Source organism: Hippocampus zosterae, chromosome 16, assembly GCF_025434085.1.
Source record: "Hippocampus zosterae strain Florida chromosome 16, ASM2543408v3, whole genome shotgun sequence".
NCBI lineage: Eukaryota > Metazoa > Chordata > Actinopteri > Syngnathiformes > Syngnathidae > Hippocampus > Hippocampus zosterae.
The window spans coordinates 18,097,799-18,116,075 of NC_067466.1; the positions used below are offsets into that span (position 1 = coordinate 18,097,799).

Below are 18,277 nucleotides of genomic sequence, written 5' to 3' on the forward strand. Positions count from 1 at the left end.
GACCGTACGATACTATCAATTTATTTTTAAATAAGTGCATGTTGATTGTCATTTGTAATTCAGCGCATGTACAAAGAGAAATGACGGTATTCAGCAATCATTCCCAAAGAGAGACAACTCCAGACACATGGCATACGTTTTAAATTTTATTAAAAGAGAATAAAGCTCTGATGACATTGGAGACTCGACTTAAGGAAAAAAAAAACCTCATCAGGAAAAAGCGGGTTCAAGAAGATAAACCACATTCACTCCCTCTTTTCCCCACTCCCTCCACCGTCTGGAAGCCTCTCATGGTTTTGATGAAAGCTCTTGATTTTCCAACAATTAAAAAAAAAATTGAAATCACAACACTGTCACTATTTTTTAATTTCCACAACATGGAAAATAACCACTAAATATGCTTCTTTGGGAACGCCGAATTAGATTTTGACTATGGAACTACAATGCTTGAAAGGTTGGATGTGGGAGCTTGTCCTGGTACAAAAAACAAAGAAACGAAAAAACAAAAAAATCTCCAATGCTCCTGCTCCTTGTATCCATCCTGATGCCTAAAAATCCTAAATCGTGATCCGGCTCCGGATGGGGTGACAATGAGCCCAGTCCAAACCTTCAGAATACCAGCAGAACCAAAGAGAAGGAGTTAGAATCACACCTTCGCATTAAACGGAAAAAATATCTACATTTTGACGTCACTAAAGCGGTCTGAAGAAAACTACAAAGAAAATTAATGTTAATAAAAAACGGGGTGGGGTGGAGGCACCACCGACAAACAAAATAGATGCAGAATCTTATTTCTGGGGTTGGGGGATTGAGTACTGAGAAACAATGAGGCGCCATTTTAAGTGTAAAAACATGTGAACAGCCTCACAATTAGATGTTTGTAAAGGCACAACCATCATACCATTGCGTGCCACATTTGTATCCTCCTCCTTCTCATCCTCCTCCTCCTGTTTATCCTAATTTGAACTGTTTCCTTCTCTTCCCATCCTATCCTGCCGCTCTGATCTCTACAGAGAGACACACAAGAAGATCAGCGGATATAATGCTTTGAGAAGCCAAATAAAAAGCACAGCAATAGCGGAAGCATTCAAGGTACGGGGAAGAGGGAGCGGGAAAATGAAGGAATGGTGAGTAAAATAGAAAAAAAAAAGTCACCCGACAGTGAAGTGGGGAGGGGAGGAAGGGGAGGGGGCAGCAACAAAAAGCACAGGCAGGGCTAATGAGAAATACATGATAAACGGGATCCGACTCCGAGGTTTCTTTTCCCCCCTCTCGACGCGCCACTCTCCATCCAGTCAGGGTGGCGGTGCATTTAGGTGCGGGAGCGAGACCGGGAACGGGAATTGGAGCGAGAGCGCCTCGGGGAGTAGCGCGGCGAGGCCCGGCTGCGTCGAGCAGGGGAGTAGCTGCGCGATCGGCTCTTGCTTCGGCTGCGACTGCGCGAGCGGTCGTAGCTGGGACTGCGGTGGCCGTCCATCCTCACGCGGATGTACGCCGTCTCGCCCTGCGCACATAAAACAAATGTGCTCAGTGTTTCATGTTTAACACATTGGGTGCTGCTTCTCATGGAGAGGAGCCCGATGAGGTGGCTCGGGCACTGCATTCGAATGCCTGCCTGGTTTCAAGCGTGTCCTACCGAGAGGAGGCCCTAGGATGCACTGAATAGTCTCCTGGCTGGTTTGGGAAAGACTCCCTTGAAAAGCTGGATGAAGTGGCTCGGGAGAATGAAGTTGGGGCTTTCCCGCTTTGGCTGCAGCCCACCGATCATTTGCATTCAAGAGTAATGAATGATAATATTTGAAGTATTTATTTAGCTGTCCCCTAATGTTGGGAGATGTGTCAAGTGTAGTCATTTACACCCATTAATCTAATTCATTGTCAAGTAAGGGGGAAAAAAATGACATCCAATTTTTAAAATTCATATTCCTAATTGGCCATTCAATCAAAATGTGAAGAGTTATTGAACATACTCAAAACAGAATAAAAACATACATATGAATACCTAAAAAGGGGAATCAAATTGCAAATTCAGTAAAATAGTGACAGTTGGAAATTCATCCCATTGATTGATTAATGATGAAAATGTGAAAAGGGGGTTGGTAAAAATGGAAAAACTCAAAATGTGAATACAAATGATATTGTCCTAAAAGCAGATTTATACTTACTCTTCTATTGCTAAATGTTAAAACAATAATAAAGAAATCATGAAATTAATAACCTAGTTGCCCAGTCATTCATCGTAACTCTGAACTCTCTCGGCCCAAATCATATGTTGGTTCCTGCTTTTAAGGGCTCTTCCCCATCCGCCCGCCTACCTCGTGGGAGCGAAACTTGCTGTTGTCCAACTTGTGCACAGCGTAGGTCATGTCCTCCTTGCGCACAAACTCCACCACGCCGCTGCCGTCGCGGTTCACGTCGGCATAGCACACGTCGCCCGCCTCTCGCATGTGGTCCTTCAAGTCCTGCCAGCTCCCACTAGGAGGAAGACCTAAAAAAAACAATAAAACAAAACGTTAAGCGACTTTTTGGCGGGTTTACAGATACCTGACACACTGTGGAAGCCCCAACCCACCTGACACGATGACCCTGTACTCTGACCGTCGAGATGGGGGCCCATATCGGCCCCTGGGGGGGCCTGCCGCTCCGCCTCGGCCGCTGCGGGGAAACTCCACTCGCAGTCGGTAGCCATCATAGTCATAGCCATCTCGACCGTACACAGCATCGTCTGCATCCCTGGCAAATTCAACACAAAGTTACATACATGGATATACATACACGCAATTCATAATGAGTATGTGTTGATGCCCCCCCCCCCCACACGCATACTTTCGGAAGTCAGTTAGGATAGGCTCCAGTAAGCCCGCGAACATCGTGAGGATAAAGCGGTTCAGAAAAAGGATATACATTTTTTCTGGATTATTTGGATAAAATGTTAACTACGGAGGTTAAAGCCAACCAGAGTCCGTCTTCCTCATTTTAATACAATAAGCAACACTCAGGGATAAATACGTGATCAGATTAATGGCCTTTGTTTGATGTATTTGGGTATCGAGTTATCCAATTTTGAACTTATTCAAACGTGGTGTCAAAATGGACATACTTTTTGTTGAAAAAAAGTAAAAAGCAATTCTCGCCGATAAGATGCAACTTCAACCGAGCCACCTGCAAGGGGAGCGTTTGCGCGTTCGGCGCTCACCTCGGGTCCTCGAACTGCACGAAGGCGAAAGGCGGCCCCCCTCGTCGGTTCTTCAGATCGATGTCGCGGATGGAACCGTACTTGTAGAAGAGATCTTCGACGTCCTTGGAGCGGATGTCGGGCGGCAGGTTGCCGACGTAGATGCGGCAGTCGTTGCTCCCCGCCGGTCCGCGGATTATGCCTCCGCCAGACATGCTAGCAAGCTAGCTAGCGCACAATGGACGTGGTAGCGTGGAAGTGGATGGGCTAGCTCGCTAGCTATTGAGGCTAGCTGGCGTGTTCGCTGGCTTCCTTGCTTGGGCGAAGAAGAAGCGCGGTTGTGGTTCAACTAGTCTAGTCTCACCGTTGGGAACAGCGCGGGGAGTATTCTGGCACTACTTGCGCGCGGTATAGTTAAATCCCTCAAGGTATTAAAGTGGATAAAAAAGCTCGCTAATTCCCTCAAGGTGCTCGCCTCTGCACTTTCCGCCAACACCGCCGTCTTCTTTGTTGGACGACTTAAAGGCTTCCGGGGAGATGAGCACACTGCCGCCTACAGGAGAAACGTGTCAACTTCTTCAGTGAGCGTCACTCCCCTTTCCCGCCAACACCGACTTCTTTGTGGGAATATTTAAATGGCGGAATTGGAATGTCACTTACACCGCCACCCACAGGAGAAAAATTATGTAAATTGCACCGAGTAAATGGCAATTAGGATTCAGATTCAGAAAACTTTATTTATTCTCATGGGGTAATTTGGATCTATCTATCTATCTATCACCCAGTTTATAATAATGGTTTTATTCATTCAAATGTGAAATGTGTAATATGCTCCATTCAAATGTCCCGTAAAATATGAAAATCTGATTTGAATGTTTTTAGATAGATAGAGAAATTCACAAAAACAGATATAAATTAAATAAAATACATAAAACACTGAAAATAATTCAGTGTTTCATTCAAATGAAATAAATATACATGGTACTACATCATTCCAAAATAACCACCTTCAAAAACCTCAATATCCCTTTTCACGTGAAAAAAGTATCAGAGGAGACCGACAAAACCAAATTGTTTTCATGCCTGGCTTGTTTTTTTCATTATTACTGTGTAATTTGTGGTGTGAACCATCATAGAGTCATAAGACAATACGGCACGTCACAAGTCATAAGGATGTGGGACTCATAAACGGCACCGAAATGCTTGTTTCAAATGTCATAAAAAGAGTGTTTCTCTTGCTAAGCAAAAGCAGATGTAACCTTTCAACTTTTTGGCTAAATGCCCCAAATTCCTCCTGATGATAACACAGAGAAAGGGGGGTGGGGGGCATCAGGTTTTGATAAATCGGGGATATTTGCGGAAGACATAAACATGCGCCTCCTTGAAATGAGGAATCCAATCGGACTTGCCAACCCCCCTTTTAAGGCATTTCCCTTAGAAGAGAGGGAAGGAGTGAGCGGGTCCGTGAAGGGAAGGTGGAGGGGTGGGGGGTGGCCCTGCAGGATGTTCTCACAGGATGCTGGAACGAGCAGTCCGAGTCGAGCGGCATGAGGAGGAAGAAAGGAAAAGAGTCAGCTGAGAAGAGCGTCGGGGATTCCGGCGGCCGTGCCGTGTCTATCGATCCCGTTTTGGAGGTGTCGGAAGGTGGGGTGCGCACACGAGGGGGTGACGATGTGAAATCGACGCGGGCAGGACGCGCTGGAAAGATTCGCCGTCTGCCAAGAGTCAGGTACACGTTCGTTGGAGATTGTGTGACATCTTGTCAAACGGAAAGTCGTGTTTATTTATTGACAGCGAATGGCTAACGCAAGTCGGTCACGTACAGCATCAAAGACGCAGATAACGGGAGCTTTAATCAAAAATTCAAGAGTCGCAGCTCACCGATTGACACTTGATTTGGCTGAGACTCCAGCCCAGAAACTTCACTTGGAAAGTAGCTCTTCGGTTTTTGGGACGGCAGGTCTTACGCTTGATTGGGACTCGAACCCTCAAAGATACGAAGCACGTCTCACATGATTTGAATTTTAAAAAACCAGGGACTGCGGTTGAAAGACTTGAGGCCCCCATTCGGTTTTAGACCTCGACTCAGGCTTCAGTTTAAAGTCTTACGACTACACGTGAGCTGGAGGTGAGTTGAAGACTCGCGACTTGACATGGACGGCAGTTTGACTTCTGACGTGAATTGAAAGAGTCGTCTATGAGACAAACACACCCTCGCACCCCCTGTCGGTGAATATTTAATGGCCGCCGTTGACGAATATGTGCTGGGCCAAATTTGCAGAAATTGTCTTCATCCTCCTGCCTGACAACATCAGACTTAAATGGACTCCGGCTCAAAAAGATGCTTTTGATTTTCGTGAAAAGTCGGAAGATTCCTCTTCACTTTTCATTTCATTTTGTCTGCCTGAACATTTGAAATTTGAATTTCGCTTGAACAAAATAAAACAAAATTCCCCCCCCCCCCTTTGGAGTTTACCTCGCAGTCACGTGACGTATATTTTTATCAAGAAGCAATCGGCTTTAAAGGTCGAGTGACATCACAATGCCCTTTTGATGAATTTTGCCGAGTCACTGGCGTTCCGTCGAACCAGTTCTTAAAAAGAAAAGCAAAAAAAAAAAGCCCCTTTTTGTTCGGGCATAAATAGCTCCGTCACGTAGGTCAGCACAGGTCTACTTCCTTCTTTTGCTCGGGCTCGATCACACTTCCAGCATGCATCCTGCGCCTCCGCACGCGTCCGCTGATGATGTCCCCCTTGTCCCACAGCAACATGGCCGCCTTCCCGTTGCTCTTCCCGCTTCTGGTCGGCTGCGCGCTGACGGCGGTCCGCCCGCCTCGCCATCGCCCTTCCTGCCACATCGTAAGTAAATGTTACGACGAGTGTTTGCGAGGTGGAAGCACATTCCTGACATTTTAATGTAAATAAAATAGGGGGGGGGTGGTGGTGGTGGGGGGGGGGTATTTGGATACGTTGCACATGGCAACAGGGATGAGTTTCCTAATCTGCCTGAGCCGCTTCATTTATTGGACTTTAGAGATTGTTTGGTGAATCACGTTTGACTTTTTTGGCCCAGAGGTTTCCCCAGTAAATCGTGTACACGTCGATTACCGACACTCGCGATGTTGTAATTGGATGACAAAGTGGGAATGTAAGTCACCCCCCACCCCCTCCCCGCACACCCCTTCCTGTTTTATAAATGTTCTGAGCAATTCCTACGAGGAGTCTTTGCTAAGTGACGAGAAATTGAATCACACGAGGTTGCAAAAGAGAACGAAAAGTTCACATGAGTGACTGCGTCCCCGAAACACAAACCTTGCCGTGCTAATCCGAACACCAAACGGTAAACCGGATGCTCACTCTTGACTCTAAACCTACACCAGTCCTAAGCAAGGCTCGTTCACTCCCAAAGACGTTTTTAAACGTCTTTTCAGATTTGGTCTCGAATTGGCTGGTACTGAATGAGTTAACCAACCTGAACCCCCAAATCCAAAATCCTCACATCCACCTTGAGACCTGCTTCTCATTTAAGTCTTAAAAAAAAAACTACTTTTGCATTTTTTGCCCCCCTCCAAGGCCCCTGTAGCCCCTCATCACTTTTGGCTCAAACTAAAGTAGGAGGGACCAATCAACGCCCCATCCGGAAACAAATCAGAAAAGAAAATCAATGGATGAATAGATGATGGTTGAAAGGAGAGAACGCGAATCCACTTCAGGTTCTTAAATCCTTGAAGTGGACCGGACGGGGTTCACGAAAAAGTCGCTGGTGTTTGTTTACGTCTCGGCGCGTAAGCAAAGAGCAGCTTTTCATCAAAACCGCAAGTATGCCGAGAATCCGAAAGGCCTCCGTGAGAAATTGGAGATGGAGACAGTTTTATGGGCTGTTTTTGGGGGGGCAAAGGGGGTGGGTGGTGGATGGCGGGGGTCCTCTGGCCATCTGTTTTCAATTACAAACTCCATAGGTCTCCTATCTATAGATTGTGCCAAGGGAGAGAAAGTTACCCAACAAAGAGGTACTTTTATAACTGACGCTAATAAAGGCGCTTTTGTTGACGCTTCCTTCTGGAATTCCCCCCCCCCCCGCCCCCCCCGATTGATCGGAAAGATTTGTGCCGAAGTGGGGCTTAGTGGCAGCCTTATGATGTTGCGTCTCGAAACAGCCAAACAACAGATAGATCAAGACGTGAAGTTTTTATCGGACGGATGAACGCTCGTAAACCTCCTCCAACATCCTCCCAAAAACAAAAGTCATGTTGCTATTTTCTCAAGGAGATCCCGCCAACACGCCGCGTTGTGTTTGTCTCCGCCGGCAGGTGGGGACGAGGGTGGTCTGCAGCGATCTGAGCCTCACCGGCACCCCCGCCGACCTCCCCTTGGGCGTCCGAGCGCTGGACCTCTCGCACAACCAGCTGCGGAATCTCAGCCGCGACACCCTCGCCGGCCACACGGGCCTGCATCGCCTGGACCTGCACTCCAACAAGATCCGCTTCATTCAGCCGGGACTTTTTGAAGCCATGCCTGACCTCAAAGTCTTGGATCTCTCCGGCAATCATCTCAACGAGTTTGCTCTGGCCAAAATTCAAATCGGAAGACTGGCGGCGGTGGAGTCTCTGGATCTTTCCAGTAATGGCTTGTACACGGGGATGTCAGACTTTTTCCTCGCCGATTCTCCTTGGCTGGCGGAGCTATCGCTGAGCAGGAACAGCATCACCAAGATCTCGCAAAACACTTTCAGCGGCGCCCCGTCCCTGAGGAGGATCAGCCTCCACAACAACGTCATTTTGGAGATCGAAGACGGCGCCTTTGACTCTCTTGAAGGCCTCGTGGAACTGGACTTGTCCCAGAACTCCATCGCCTGCATCACAGACTTCAATTTGAGACGGCTGAGAGTGTTATACCTCAGCAGGAACAGCCTGGAGCTCTTCCAGAGTACCGCATCGGCCGAGCCGTACCATCTCGCTTTTCTGGATCTGAGCGAAAACAAACTGCCTTTTTTCCCACTGCTGCCCGCCAACAACACAATCCGACACCTGGACCTGTCGCGCAACCGCCTGCATAGCGTTAACGTGACGGATGCGGCCGAGACCAAGACACCCGAGACCGTTCTGAGGCACCTGAAACACTTGGACTTGAGTTACAACCGGCTCACGGACTTGCCGGAGTCCTTCTTTCGCACCACGACGTCGCTGGAAGTCCTCAACGTGAGCAACAACTGCGTCAGTTCGTTTTCCGTCAGCGACAAAGACCTCCTTCCCGCAGCCAAGATCATCAACCTGAACTACAACTCCCTAGAGAGACTTTCCTTGGGCGAAGGCAGTCTCCAGGCTTTGGAGGAGCTCTTCCTGCAAGGTAACGACCTTAGCACCCTAGCGCATCAAACGTTCCAGAGACTTCCGAGTCTGAAACTACTACAGCTCCAGGAGAACAATCTTCGAGTGTGCTCCTCAGAGACAAAACCAGATCAAAATCCTGCGCAATGCGTCTCGTTCTTTTCCGTTCCGAATCTCCGGACCCTTTACCTTTCTCAGAACAATCTGAAGAGTTTGCCGGACAGAGCGTTTGCCAACACGCCTCTCAACTCGCTAGACTTGTCCCTCAATCCCGGTTTGGAGATGCACCGGGACTCCTTGGCCGGTCTGGAGGACTCCCTGGTCGAGCTCCTTCTTAGGGAGAACAACATTTCCCGCCTGAACGCGGACGTGTCATCGCTGAGGAGCCTGAAACTGGTCGACCTGTCCACCAACCACCTGACCAGCCTCCCCGCGTGGAAGCGAGAGCTGTCTATCGAGACCCTCAACTTGCAGAACAACAGCCTGGTCACTCTGGAGCGAGGCACCGTGGCGGCGTTGGAGCACTCGCTGAAGACGCTCTACGTGGGCGACAATCCGCTCAGCTGCTGCGGAAACCCGGACTTGGTGCGCCTGCTGCAGCACTCGGCAGTGGTGGTGCCCGACATCGAGGCGGCGACTTGCGTTCTCGCCGATGGCTCGGAACCGGTCAACATCGAGAAAGTGACCCGGGAAATGTGTCGGGGACGAAAGGAAGCCAAATATGTCGTCGTCGTCATCGTTGGGGTTGTGTTCTTGGCTGCGATTGCCTTGGGAGTGCTGGTGAAATACTGCAAGTCGAGGAAGGGGAAGCATATCCGAAGATTTAGCGCGTGAAGGATCATTTATTTAGGAAAAAGTGGATTATAGCCCCCCCGCCACACACACTGACTTTTAAGATCTTAACATCTGATTTTTGACCTCACCTGCTTAAAATTCTGCTGAAAATTTTGCTAAGGTCTTTACTTTTTTTTTAAGAGTCCAGAATCCCTCAATCTAGGAAATGGCTTTCGACTAATAATGTCTTCATCGTGGATTGCTTTTTTGATTTCAATTTGAAACCAAATAACCAATCAGGTTTAAGTCAACGGTCTCCATTTTATTGCCGCTTGATAAATTCCATTTTTATGCTAACGTTTAAGGATCAACATTGTTTAAAATAAATGGAAATGAATGATGATGGAATTAAACCGCTGGAGAGAAGGAACACCCGAGGGGACAGTTTGGATGAGCATTTAGCTTTTCTGGACATTAGCTTGAACTCAAAGCTCATGAAAAAAAAAAAAAAGTGTGGGTGAAGTCCACTGTCGTAATTGGAGTCTGGCGACCGATCCTCTTCAGACTCGAGAAGTAGTTTTGCACTTTACGCTTACGCTCGTTTATTTTTTTTTGTGTCATTTTGTGAACACTAATAACAGTTTTTATAATTTATTTTTGTATTACCCAGGATGAATTTAATCAAATTATTGGACTGAGCACTCGCAATAATAAAAACTGTGACACTTTTTTAAAAACTATGATGGCACACTTTTTGTACCAAAAAGTCATTTCATATCACGATATACACCGAAAACGTGCGTGATTAAACATAAACCCCCAAACACTTTCCTTCTTCTCCGTCTGTTCGTCACAGAGACAAAAATCATCTGGATTGTACTCGGATGCTCGATGCTAATGGCTCTTGTTGCGACATGTTTTGCACAAAGGTAAACAAAATTTGAAGTATTTGTCACACAATTTGGACAAAGCCTTGCTCATTGTTTATGGAGACTCGCATGGTTGCTAACTGACTAACTAAATATTGTGTAAACACTAAACAGATGGGATACTAAGCGCAGGGCGCTAATGTCAAAGCGGCCCCGTTGAAGGCTCTGCTTCATCACAGGAAAGCCGAGATGGAAATCTGGTCTATTTTTAGCCATAATAACCACAATCAAATGTCTAGACTTTTTGTTGTTTACGCCGCGCTCACAAGGGCTCTTCATCTGTTTATTTGATAGACTAAACACACGCTCGGGTGTATTAGCAACACAACAGTAAACAACAATGTGATGCCAATCATAATAATAAGGAGAAATATGTGTTTACAGGATGGTCCAAGGAGGTTCGGAACAGCCCCTAGGGGGGGGGAGGTTAATTTGAAGCAGATCTCAGTCACTCACTTTACTAGTCTGTGTTCTCTTGAAGCCGCCGGTGACTCATGGTGATGCTCAGCAGTCCACTTAAGTCCCACTGAGATAAAAAAAAGGTGAAAAAAAGTGTGACTATACAGGGACTCACAAACTAACACTAATCCACAACAACGGAGGGTAAACTGAAGCGATAGGTAGTTATTAGGTCGATTCATGGGCCCTTCTAGAATTGGAGGACATAGTCATGACACGTGACGCCATGTAAATATCAAATATAACAAATACAATAAGGTTTAAATCAACTTTTTAGAAGGGTAGCCAGATGGATAGATGGTTGGTAGATTGCTAAATATTATTTATTTGCGAGTTCACAGTGGAGAATTAATTTGAGTGATTAACGTATCAATCTGGCTCTTGCCAGTTTACTGGCCAGCAGCAATTACCACGCGGGCACCAGGGGGCGCTGCGTTCCGTTCAAATTATGTTCCAAGTTGGCCACGAGCGTGTCCTCGAGCGTCCACCAGATGGCGCCTGAGACGTCAGTGAGTATTTTATTTTCGCAAAGATAAGAAGATCAGCAACGACTTCAATTTCTCACCGGCAGCTTTTTGGCATTCAGCACAAATACACACTCACACACACTTAATTGGCTTTACATGGATGTCTGTTCACGACTTCACAATGGACTCAACACCACCAGGCTAATGATTTCTATACAATACAATACAAGCTGATTTATATAGAGCTTTCACAACAGCGGCAGCTGTAACAAAGCACTTAACAAAACAGTGAACATAAAGTAAAATAATAAACACATAATATAATGAACAAGTACTGCCGATGCAGCAATATTGTCAACACTATTTATAGCTTTGAAGGATCTTGTTTAGTTTCCGGACCCCCGCTTCTTGGTGCACAGAATCTTACCGACAAGCCTCTCGATTTCAAGTGCGACAAAACAATGGTCGTTTACTTTGATATTGATTTGAGTTTAATTAGGTTTAGATTTTTCATCTCAATTTTTTAAACTGAATTATTTACATTGTTAGTTTTATTGAAATCATTATTACTTATATTACTCATCATTTTATTGTTTTAGTTCAATATACAGACAATATATTTGGTCTCAGCTTCATATCGATAAAAGGTCTATGCTGTGACCTTGTCAATCAGCCTTGAGAACCCCCTTTCGAGACCCCACCCCCCACACACACACAATGTTGGACATAATCTGTTCCAGGGTCAAACTGTCATCATCATCATCATAGATTTATGTCACTGCACAGGACTTGGAATCAGATTTCAAAATCACTGTTGGACATAAAGAGGAGGTAAAAATAAAATAAACTACTCACCCTTTGATGAGATGGAGACGGGAAGAGGCATCGTTGAGGCGCAACTGGAACAAACAAAAGTGTACCGTTTGATTAACTGCATTTATTAGGTTTCAGTTTTTTGTTTTATGCATGCATATTATTATTTATCAGAAATGTAGAAAATATTAGGATTGTATTCAATATAAAGATTTTTTTTTTAATATTCAAATTATGCTGTGTTGGATGATGGGAGTTTCATGTCTTGGTGATGTCATCAGTTGCATATTACATGACCACTGGAGGGCGTTAGAGATGCAACTGACATTATAGATTTTATTCTTGCATTATGACGCCAAATACTGAACAATGCGTTGCCTGTCACCAAAATTTGCATGTTTGGTTCATTTATCTGGTAAGTTTTTTTTTTTTCAATTTCCGGGACTTTCGACTTGACAAGCTTACTCGAGTGCAAAATGACATCTTCTGACATCAGGCGGGCTAGATGGCAACCAAGTGCAACAAAAACAGAAATGACTTCTTTGTTGACTCATACGGCACACGTCCGTGGTTCGCATACACTTTCTCCTTTTAGCGTGAACGTCGTACACCAACATATGAAGTCATGCACGTCCGCAAAGGTGTGCTTGATGAGTATGGTGCGGAAGAAGTCGAATGCAACCGTCCTGGGGGTACACAGAAAGCACTGCTTTTATTGGACTGCACTGGACCAGACCGGGTGGGACACCACCGGATAAGAGGTTTGTGTGTGTGTGTGTGTGTGTGGGTGGGGTGGGGTGGGGGGGGGGGGTGGGGGGGAATTGGCAGCCGTGGTTAAGGCAACACACAAGAAAAGCATGCAGATATACAGTCACAGAGGAAGGACATCATCATATTGCTTGTCAAAGTCTCGCCCCAAACATCCAAATTGTACAAAAAGGAAGAAAATAGGCTTCTCGCGCTAAGGAAAAATACACGTTTTGTTTGTTTTTGTCCCTCCCTTCTACAAAGATTCTAATACAAGAAAATAAATATAGCAAAACAAAATGCCAGAGAAAAATAAAAAATAATTTAAAATAGCTTTTTCTTCTTCTCATATATGTTTGATAGTTCTTTGCTATTCACAAATGGCACAACATTCTTTCAAAACAAAAAGAAGACAGAAGGATAAAACCCCTGCGACATTCATATTCACGTGTTGGACAAAAGAAACTTTTGATGCAGCGGAAGATTGATGGTTTGTTTTTTTCTTTCTTAGATTCTGATCCAGATTCACACCCAGTCTAAACATAATCTGGACTCAATCTGGTGCTGGTGAGGATGATGCTTTAAATGAACACAAAGAGAAAATTTGCCCGATTTAAGCCAATAAGTGCTTAGAAAACATTTTAAACCCCTCCTGTTCTGTTCTGGGTCAAATTGACCCATTTTAAACCCAAAAAGGAGTTGTTTCTTTGGAAACGTCTTCTGGTTGGCTTCGAAGTGTTATGAACAGATACAATTTCACAGGTTTGTAATGCAAAGGCTCATAACGGAGATATTAAGATTGCTCATTTCTCACACTTTAGGATCATGAAACACCACTCGGAGTCAAATTGACCCATTTCATGGCAAAAAAAAAATATCCAAACTAATAAATACAATTGATACAATTAGTTTTTTTCCATTTGGTTTATCCACTTATGATTAATCAAATACGCGCTGGGTCAAAATGACCCAGGAACAATATCACCGATCCTGAGAAACAAATGTCACAGGAGAGTTAAGTGCTACTTTAAGTGTTTAATTGAGGTGCTTTCACACCCGTAGTCGGCCTTTTCTTCTCTGAATCAATTGATGGGTTTGTAACTTGGTCCGTGACCCCCCCCAGGGTTTGGTTCACAAAAACTCAAGAGTGTACGAGACCACATTCTGATGCTGCTCTCTTCTTTGATTGGTCACAAGAGTGTTACAGGAAGTTGGATTTTTCGAGAGCGTTTTTTTTTTTAATGACTAACATTTGACAATAAAGTTGTATTCAATTCAATTTAATAACTACGTGGACAAGCTAAACATGGCTAAATTACACCAGCAATTAGCCAAATGCGTATTATCTTCTTGCCCAAACAAAACAAGGCAGAAACTATTACACGTGTATGACAACCTACTAACTGCTGTGGACCAACTGGATTAAAGCAAACTCAAGAGTGCCAGTGTAAAAGCACTCTTGGGATAAACGGCATGGAATGCTCTGCTTTAAAACCTGAAAAAATTGAGTTGATTAAAGGTAAGATTATGCAGAAGTCAAAGGCAAATTAACTTGTAATACCACTTTGTGCCAGTAGGGGGAAGGGATTGTGAGTGAGACACTAACTTGAAACCGGTTGTCATTTACAAGCTAGCAATGAAGTTAGCATTTCAGCCCGGGTGTCGATGCTTTGCTGTAAAATGCTGCCGATAACAGGGTGAAGTTGAAGTCGTATACTGTATTCATAAGTGCCATCAATTCATTTAACAGTCCAAACGTAGTTCAACTCCTTCGGCATTTTCATGTCTATTCCTCAAACTTTCTTCAGGCTACAGTGCTACCGGTTGAATGTGTTTTCATGTGGTCTGACTATTTCGGTGTTTAAAAACACATGACCGGAATCCCGTGAGGGAAAAATACATAAAAATTAAAGGGAAAAAAAATTGGAATATGATGTGTACTTCACAGCCAACAGCGAGTCCAAAGTAGCGCACGAGAATTAGCTTAGCATCTACTCAACACAGGAGGCAAAGAACCCCTGCTCTACATTTGGCTAGGAAGCGAGGAAGGAAAGGGCGTGTTCGCCACACTGTAAATATGGTATCATAGCGGTTTGTCTACACTAAGGAGAAGGCGTGGCGGTTAAAATTCGAGTACATCGAGCCGCCTACTCCACCGCGCCGCTTCACTACTACGTGCTACGATCTTTGCTGTCTACTTGGAAGGAACACGGAAAACGTCAACGGTTGTCATTGTCATATAGCCAGCAGGAATAATGATATTAATAATCGTAATAACAGCCTCCTCTCGGAAGGAGTGCATAGAGGAGTGTCGGGTGCGCATTCGAGAGCTTTCAGGAACACATACGGGAGCGTCGGCGATGCATACGGGAGTATCACGAGCACATCAATGAGTGTTGCGCACACATACAGGAGCAGCGGGATCGCATTCGGGAGTTTCGGGACCGCATTTGGAGCGCGTACACTTGATAGCTGACGTCTGGTCGCATCATCAAACCCTGTTACACCAAAACCTGCTTTAAGTGACTGTGTGATCAGTTCAGCAGCAACGCGCCATTTTGAAATCGTCGTATTAGCGGAGCGACACACGCAAAAAAAAAAAACAAACAAACAACCCCCCGACCCCCCAAAAAAACGCAGGGCATAAAAAAGTGGGCCCATGCACGATTGGTCCCGGCATTATGATCAAGTGACCAAACCGAGTGCTCAGTAGTCGTCCAAACATGGAAGTTTCTCAATCTCGACATACATGTCGTTTTTATATGTATGTGTGTGTGTATATATATATATATATATATATGCACACACACATACAAAGTAGATATGTATACAGTATTTCTATATAGACAGTATATATATATTTATTCAGATAGATACGTTAGCGGTCGCTAGCGGAATCATTTAATTTCGCAAAAAAAAAAAAAAATTGTTGGTCGAGTTATCAAGACATTACTTTTTCTTTTTTTAAACCTTTTTTTTTTCTTAAAACCCCTGAGATAACCGCAGATTTCCTTCAGTACAAAAACAGCAATGTTTTCTTTTTTTCTCAAACGCACAAATTGCCGGCCAACCTTGTAACGCCGAGCCACGTCATCCGTCGGCAAAAGTAAATGGAACAGGAAGTCGGACGTCCTAAATGCTGCCCTCTAGAGGCTGTTAACTGGCACTGCACGATGTTGAAAACACCTCTGATGGTGAAAACAAAACAAAGCTTTGTCCGTACATCCTTTGTTCAGGCACTCTAAAAAATGATTAAGTAAGGTGACACATTCGCATTGATTGTTACAAATTGGATTGGGCGACAGCTGATTGGTTGGCGATTGTTTGGCTTGGGGGTTTCTTTGAGGGGAGAGGGGTGCGACAGAAGGCACAGAATTTATTTCAGGCAAACAAACGGAATTTTGAATAAGGAAGAATATTTTTGTATGGTCTTTTTTTTCCTTCTTTCCAACTACAACTGCTCTTCGATCTGGAAATGACCAAGCTTCTTTTTTCTGTGTTCATAAACGCTACTTGCTCGCTAGTTGTGCTTTCCGACACCACTTGCTATTCGAACAAGACCCTGAAACCAGCCTCGGTAGATAGATATTTAGAAGAATGCCCCAAAGATGTCGACAACAAAGTCTTTTAACGCGTAGAATTCGGAGGAAAAAAAAATAAATCAGACGTCTGCTTCCTATTTCCGTTCGGAACTTAGCGGTGAGACGCGAGGAGGCTAGTGGCTACATTCAAAGAATGCTCAGGGCACAGGTGGAGCCAGTGGGCTAAGGAGAGCGCTAACATGTATACGGTGCGTTCAGGGTCCTTAGGACGCCATGACGCTCCGCCTCAGCAGGTCCTCGTTCCCGGAATGCAACTGGGGCAGGCGGAGCTTGCGCGCTCCGCGTGTCCAAGTCACTTTGCTCTCCGTCCGAAAAGTAGCCGTCGCCATGGAGCAAACGCTGGTCCTTGGCCTCGGACGCCCCTCCACCACCGGCTCGCCCTCGAGATTTCACTTGGCGGGACACGCGTAGCCGCGGGGTCGGCGCAGCGGGCGGCGGCCTCGACGTGACGCCGCCCCCGCCGTCCTCCGAGATGTGGCAGGAGTCCATTTTGGAGATGGGCGGCTGCAGGTCGGAGCTCCTGGTGTGGTGACGGCGGAGGTGGTGGCGGTGAAGGACCCTGGAGAAACCCCGGGACCCCTTTCGGGAGCCGTGCTTTTCCTCCGCCCTGGCGCCCGCCCAGGCGGCCTTAACGGCGGAGGCGCAGGACCCCGAGCCGGCGCACAGAAGCATCCGCGGCGACGGCGGCGGCGCGGCGCCAGAGGAGGGCGAGTGTCCGCGGGGGCGGGGCTTGCAGCTGCCTTGGGATTTGCGACCCAGATGGGGCGTCTTCCACGCGGACTCCATGGAGTTTTCCATCATCAGATTGAGCAAACTCTCCTCGCCCTGCAGGAGCTGCAGGACAAGCAGCGAGTTGGGAAATTTTAGCGGGGGGTTGTAAAAAATGAAAATGGCAGACTTCCTGTCTTTTCCGGCATGGGATCTTGAGACTTTTCCGTGGGTCTACTCGTGAGAGACATGCCGAGCTAATTCCATGTTCTTAAGGGAAAATGGCTCAAGGGGCCGAAATACAGATTTTTATTTTTATTATTTTTTTTTAAAGGCTGAGGAACCTTTGGGACCGTTACCTGGTCAGAGAGCAGACTGCCGCTCTTGTCCCCGTGCCGTGAACCCAGAGCCCACTTGCTGAGCGTGTCGTCGGCCGTGATCTGCACAGACTGAGCCAGCCAGCTGTCAAACAAGGTGTTGTCCAACGGGAAGGACTTGGACAAACCTGCAGAAAGCAAACACAAGGTTTCATATTAAAAAAAAAAAAAAGGCGGAGCTAATTCGACTCCCGGGCTGTGTCAATTCTTCAGGGATGATGTGCCAAGTAGGACAGCAGGAGGTGCTATTTGGGTGGCTGGGACACCACACATTAAACACAACGCATTTGTTTCCATGACGCAGCATGCCTCTGCAGGAGAAGCGAGGGAGGGAGGGGGGTGGGGGGGGGCGGAAAAATGAGCAGGAAGGTAAACACAGCGCCATGGAAATGATGTGACGCGTGTTTTTAGGCAACCTTACATCAGGGGACAAATAAGACATGACTGAAAATTGACAGAATGTCGTTTGTTTTGAGAGCCCCGCAGCGATGCGCCTCGGGGGGGGGGGGGGGGGGGGAATCAGAAGGCAGCGGCAAGGCGGCACAGCGTTGAAATAATCGGAGCGCGGACAATCCGGTGGTGGAGTGTACCTAGCTCTTTAAGCAGCGAGTTACTGTCTGATTCCCATCTCTCCTTTCGCTTGTCAGGGCTACTCTTCCTGCCGCTCTCCTTCCCTGCACTCTGCTTCCTCTTTCCTCCTGCTCCTCCTCCTCCTCCCTTCTGGGCTCTCTCTGCGGGGGGGGAGACACAAGGAGATGTTATCAAGGTATTTAGTACGCCCCCCCCCCCCCCACACTATGAGTTACTACTGGCGGCATTCAGCTAGCACCTTTCTTGTTAGCAGGTGTGATTTAAAATCACGCGATTGTTCACCTTGATCAAAGTGTATGATAATAAAGC

The 18,277-nt window shown here is 46.1% G+C and overlaps 4 protein-coding genes across 7 annotated transcripts in view; 2 read left to right on the forward strand and 2 right to left on the reverse strand.

Moving 5' to 3' along the window:
• Positions 1 to 18,277, forward strand: part of LOC127588577 (transcriptional coactivator YAP1-like) — a 147,207-nt gene that overhangs the window by 39,514 nt on the left and 89,416 nt on the right. The gene's annotated exons all lie outside the window — the stretch shown is intronic.
• LOC127588586 (serine/arginine-rich splicing factor 1-like) lies at positions 134 to 3,708 on the reverse strand. 4 transcript variants are annotated; one of them, XR_007959126.1, is made up of 6 exons: positions 3,197 to 3,708; positions 2,573 to 2,733; positions 2,316 to 2,488; positions 1,231 to 1,504; positions 902 to 1,007; positions 134 to 607 (listed from the first exon to the last, which is right to left on the reverse strand). XR_007959126.1 is itself a non-coding variant. In XM_052047376.1 (4 exons), exons 1-4 carry the CDS (start codon positions 3,388 to 3,390, stop codon positions 1,313 to 1,315), a joined length of 720 nt encoding a protein of 239 aa, XP_051903336.1. In that variant the 5' UTR covers positions 3,391 to 3,708; the 3' UTR covers positions 134 to 1,312. The 4 variants fall into 4 exon arrangements, 1 of the variants encoding a protein (XP_051903336.1); XR_007959124.1 differs by having other exon boundaries at positions 134 to 1,007; XR_007959125.1 differs by having other exon boundaries at positions 902 to 1,504.
• On the forward strand, positions 5,717 to 10,104 carry lrrc32 (leucine rich repeat containing 32). Its single transcript, XM_052047342.1, has 2 exons — positions 5,717 to 6,033; positions 7,485 to 10,104. The coding sequence occupies exons 1-2, from the start codon at positions 5,917 to 5,919 to the stop codon at positions 9,333 to 9,335; spliced, it is 1,968 nt and encodes a 655-aa protein (XP_051903302.1). The 5' UTR covers positions 5,717 to 5,916; the 3' UTR covers positions 9,336 to 10,104.
• jade2 (jade family PHD finger 2) overlaps positions 12,628 to 18,277 on the reverse strand; it is a 39,076-nt gene continuing 33,426 nt past the window's right edge. The window contains 4 exon segments of the mRNA XM_052047340.1: positions 12,628 to 16,574; positions 16,576 to 17,126; positions 17,360 to 17,505; positions 17,968 to 18,108. Of these exon segments, the coding sequence (XP_051903300.1) occupies positions 16,496 to 16,574; positions 16,576 to 17,126; positions 17,360 to 17,505; positions 17,968 to 18,108 (917 nt within the window). The 3' untranslated portion in view covers positions 12,628 to 16,495.

What these genes read in the sequence shown, in the direction of transcription:
- LOC127588586 (XM_052047376.1), bottom strand. Translation starts at nt 3,390, where the DNA reads ATGTCTGGCGGAGGCATAATCCGCGGACCGGCGGGGAGCAACGACTGC. An exon ending in GTGCAGTTCGAGGACCCGAG is followed by an intron (nt 2,734 to 3,196) that starts GTGAGCGCCGAA and finishes TGAATTTGCCAG; the next exon opens with GGATGCAGACGATGCTGTGT. An exon ending in GTACAGGGTCATCGTGTCAG is followed by an intron (nt 2,489 to 2,572) that starts GTGGGTTGGGGC and finishes TGTTTTTTTTAG; the next exon opens with GTCTTCCTCCTAGTGGGAGC.
- lrrc32 (XM_052047342.1), top strand. Translation starts at nt 5,917, where the DNA reads ATGATGTCCCCCTTGTCCCACAGCAACATGGCCGCCTTCCCGTTGCTC. An exon ending in ATCGCCCTTCCTGCCACATC is followed by an intron (nt 6,034 to 7,484) that starts GTAAGTAAATGT and finishes CTCCGCCGGCAG; the next exon opens with GTGGGGACGAGGGTGGTCTG.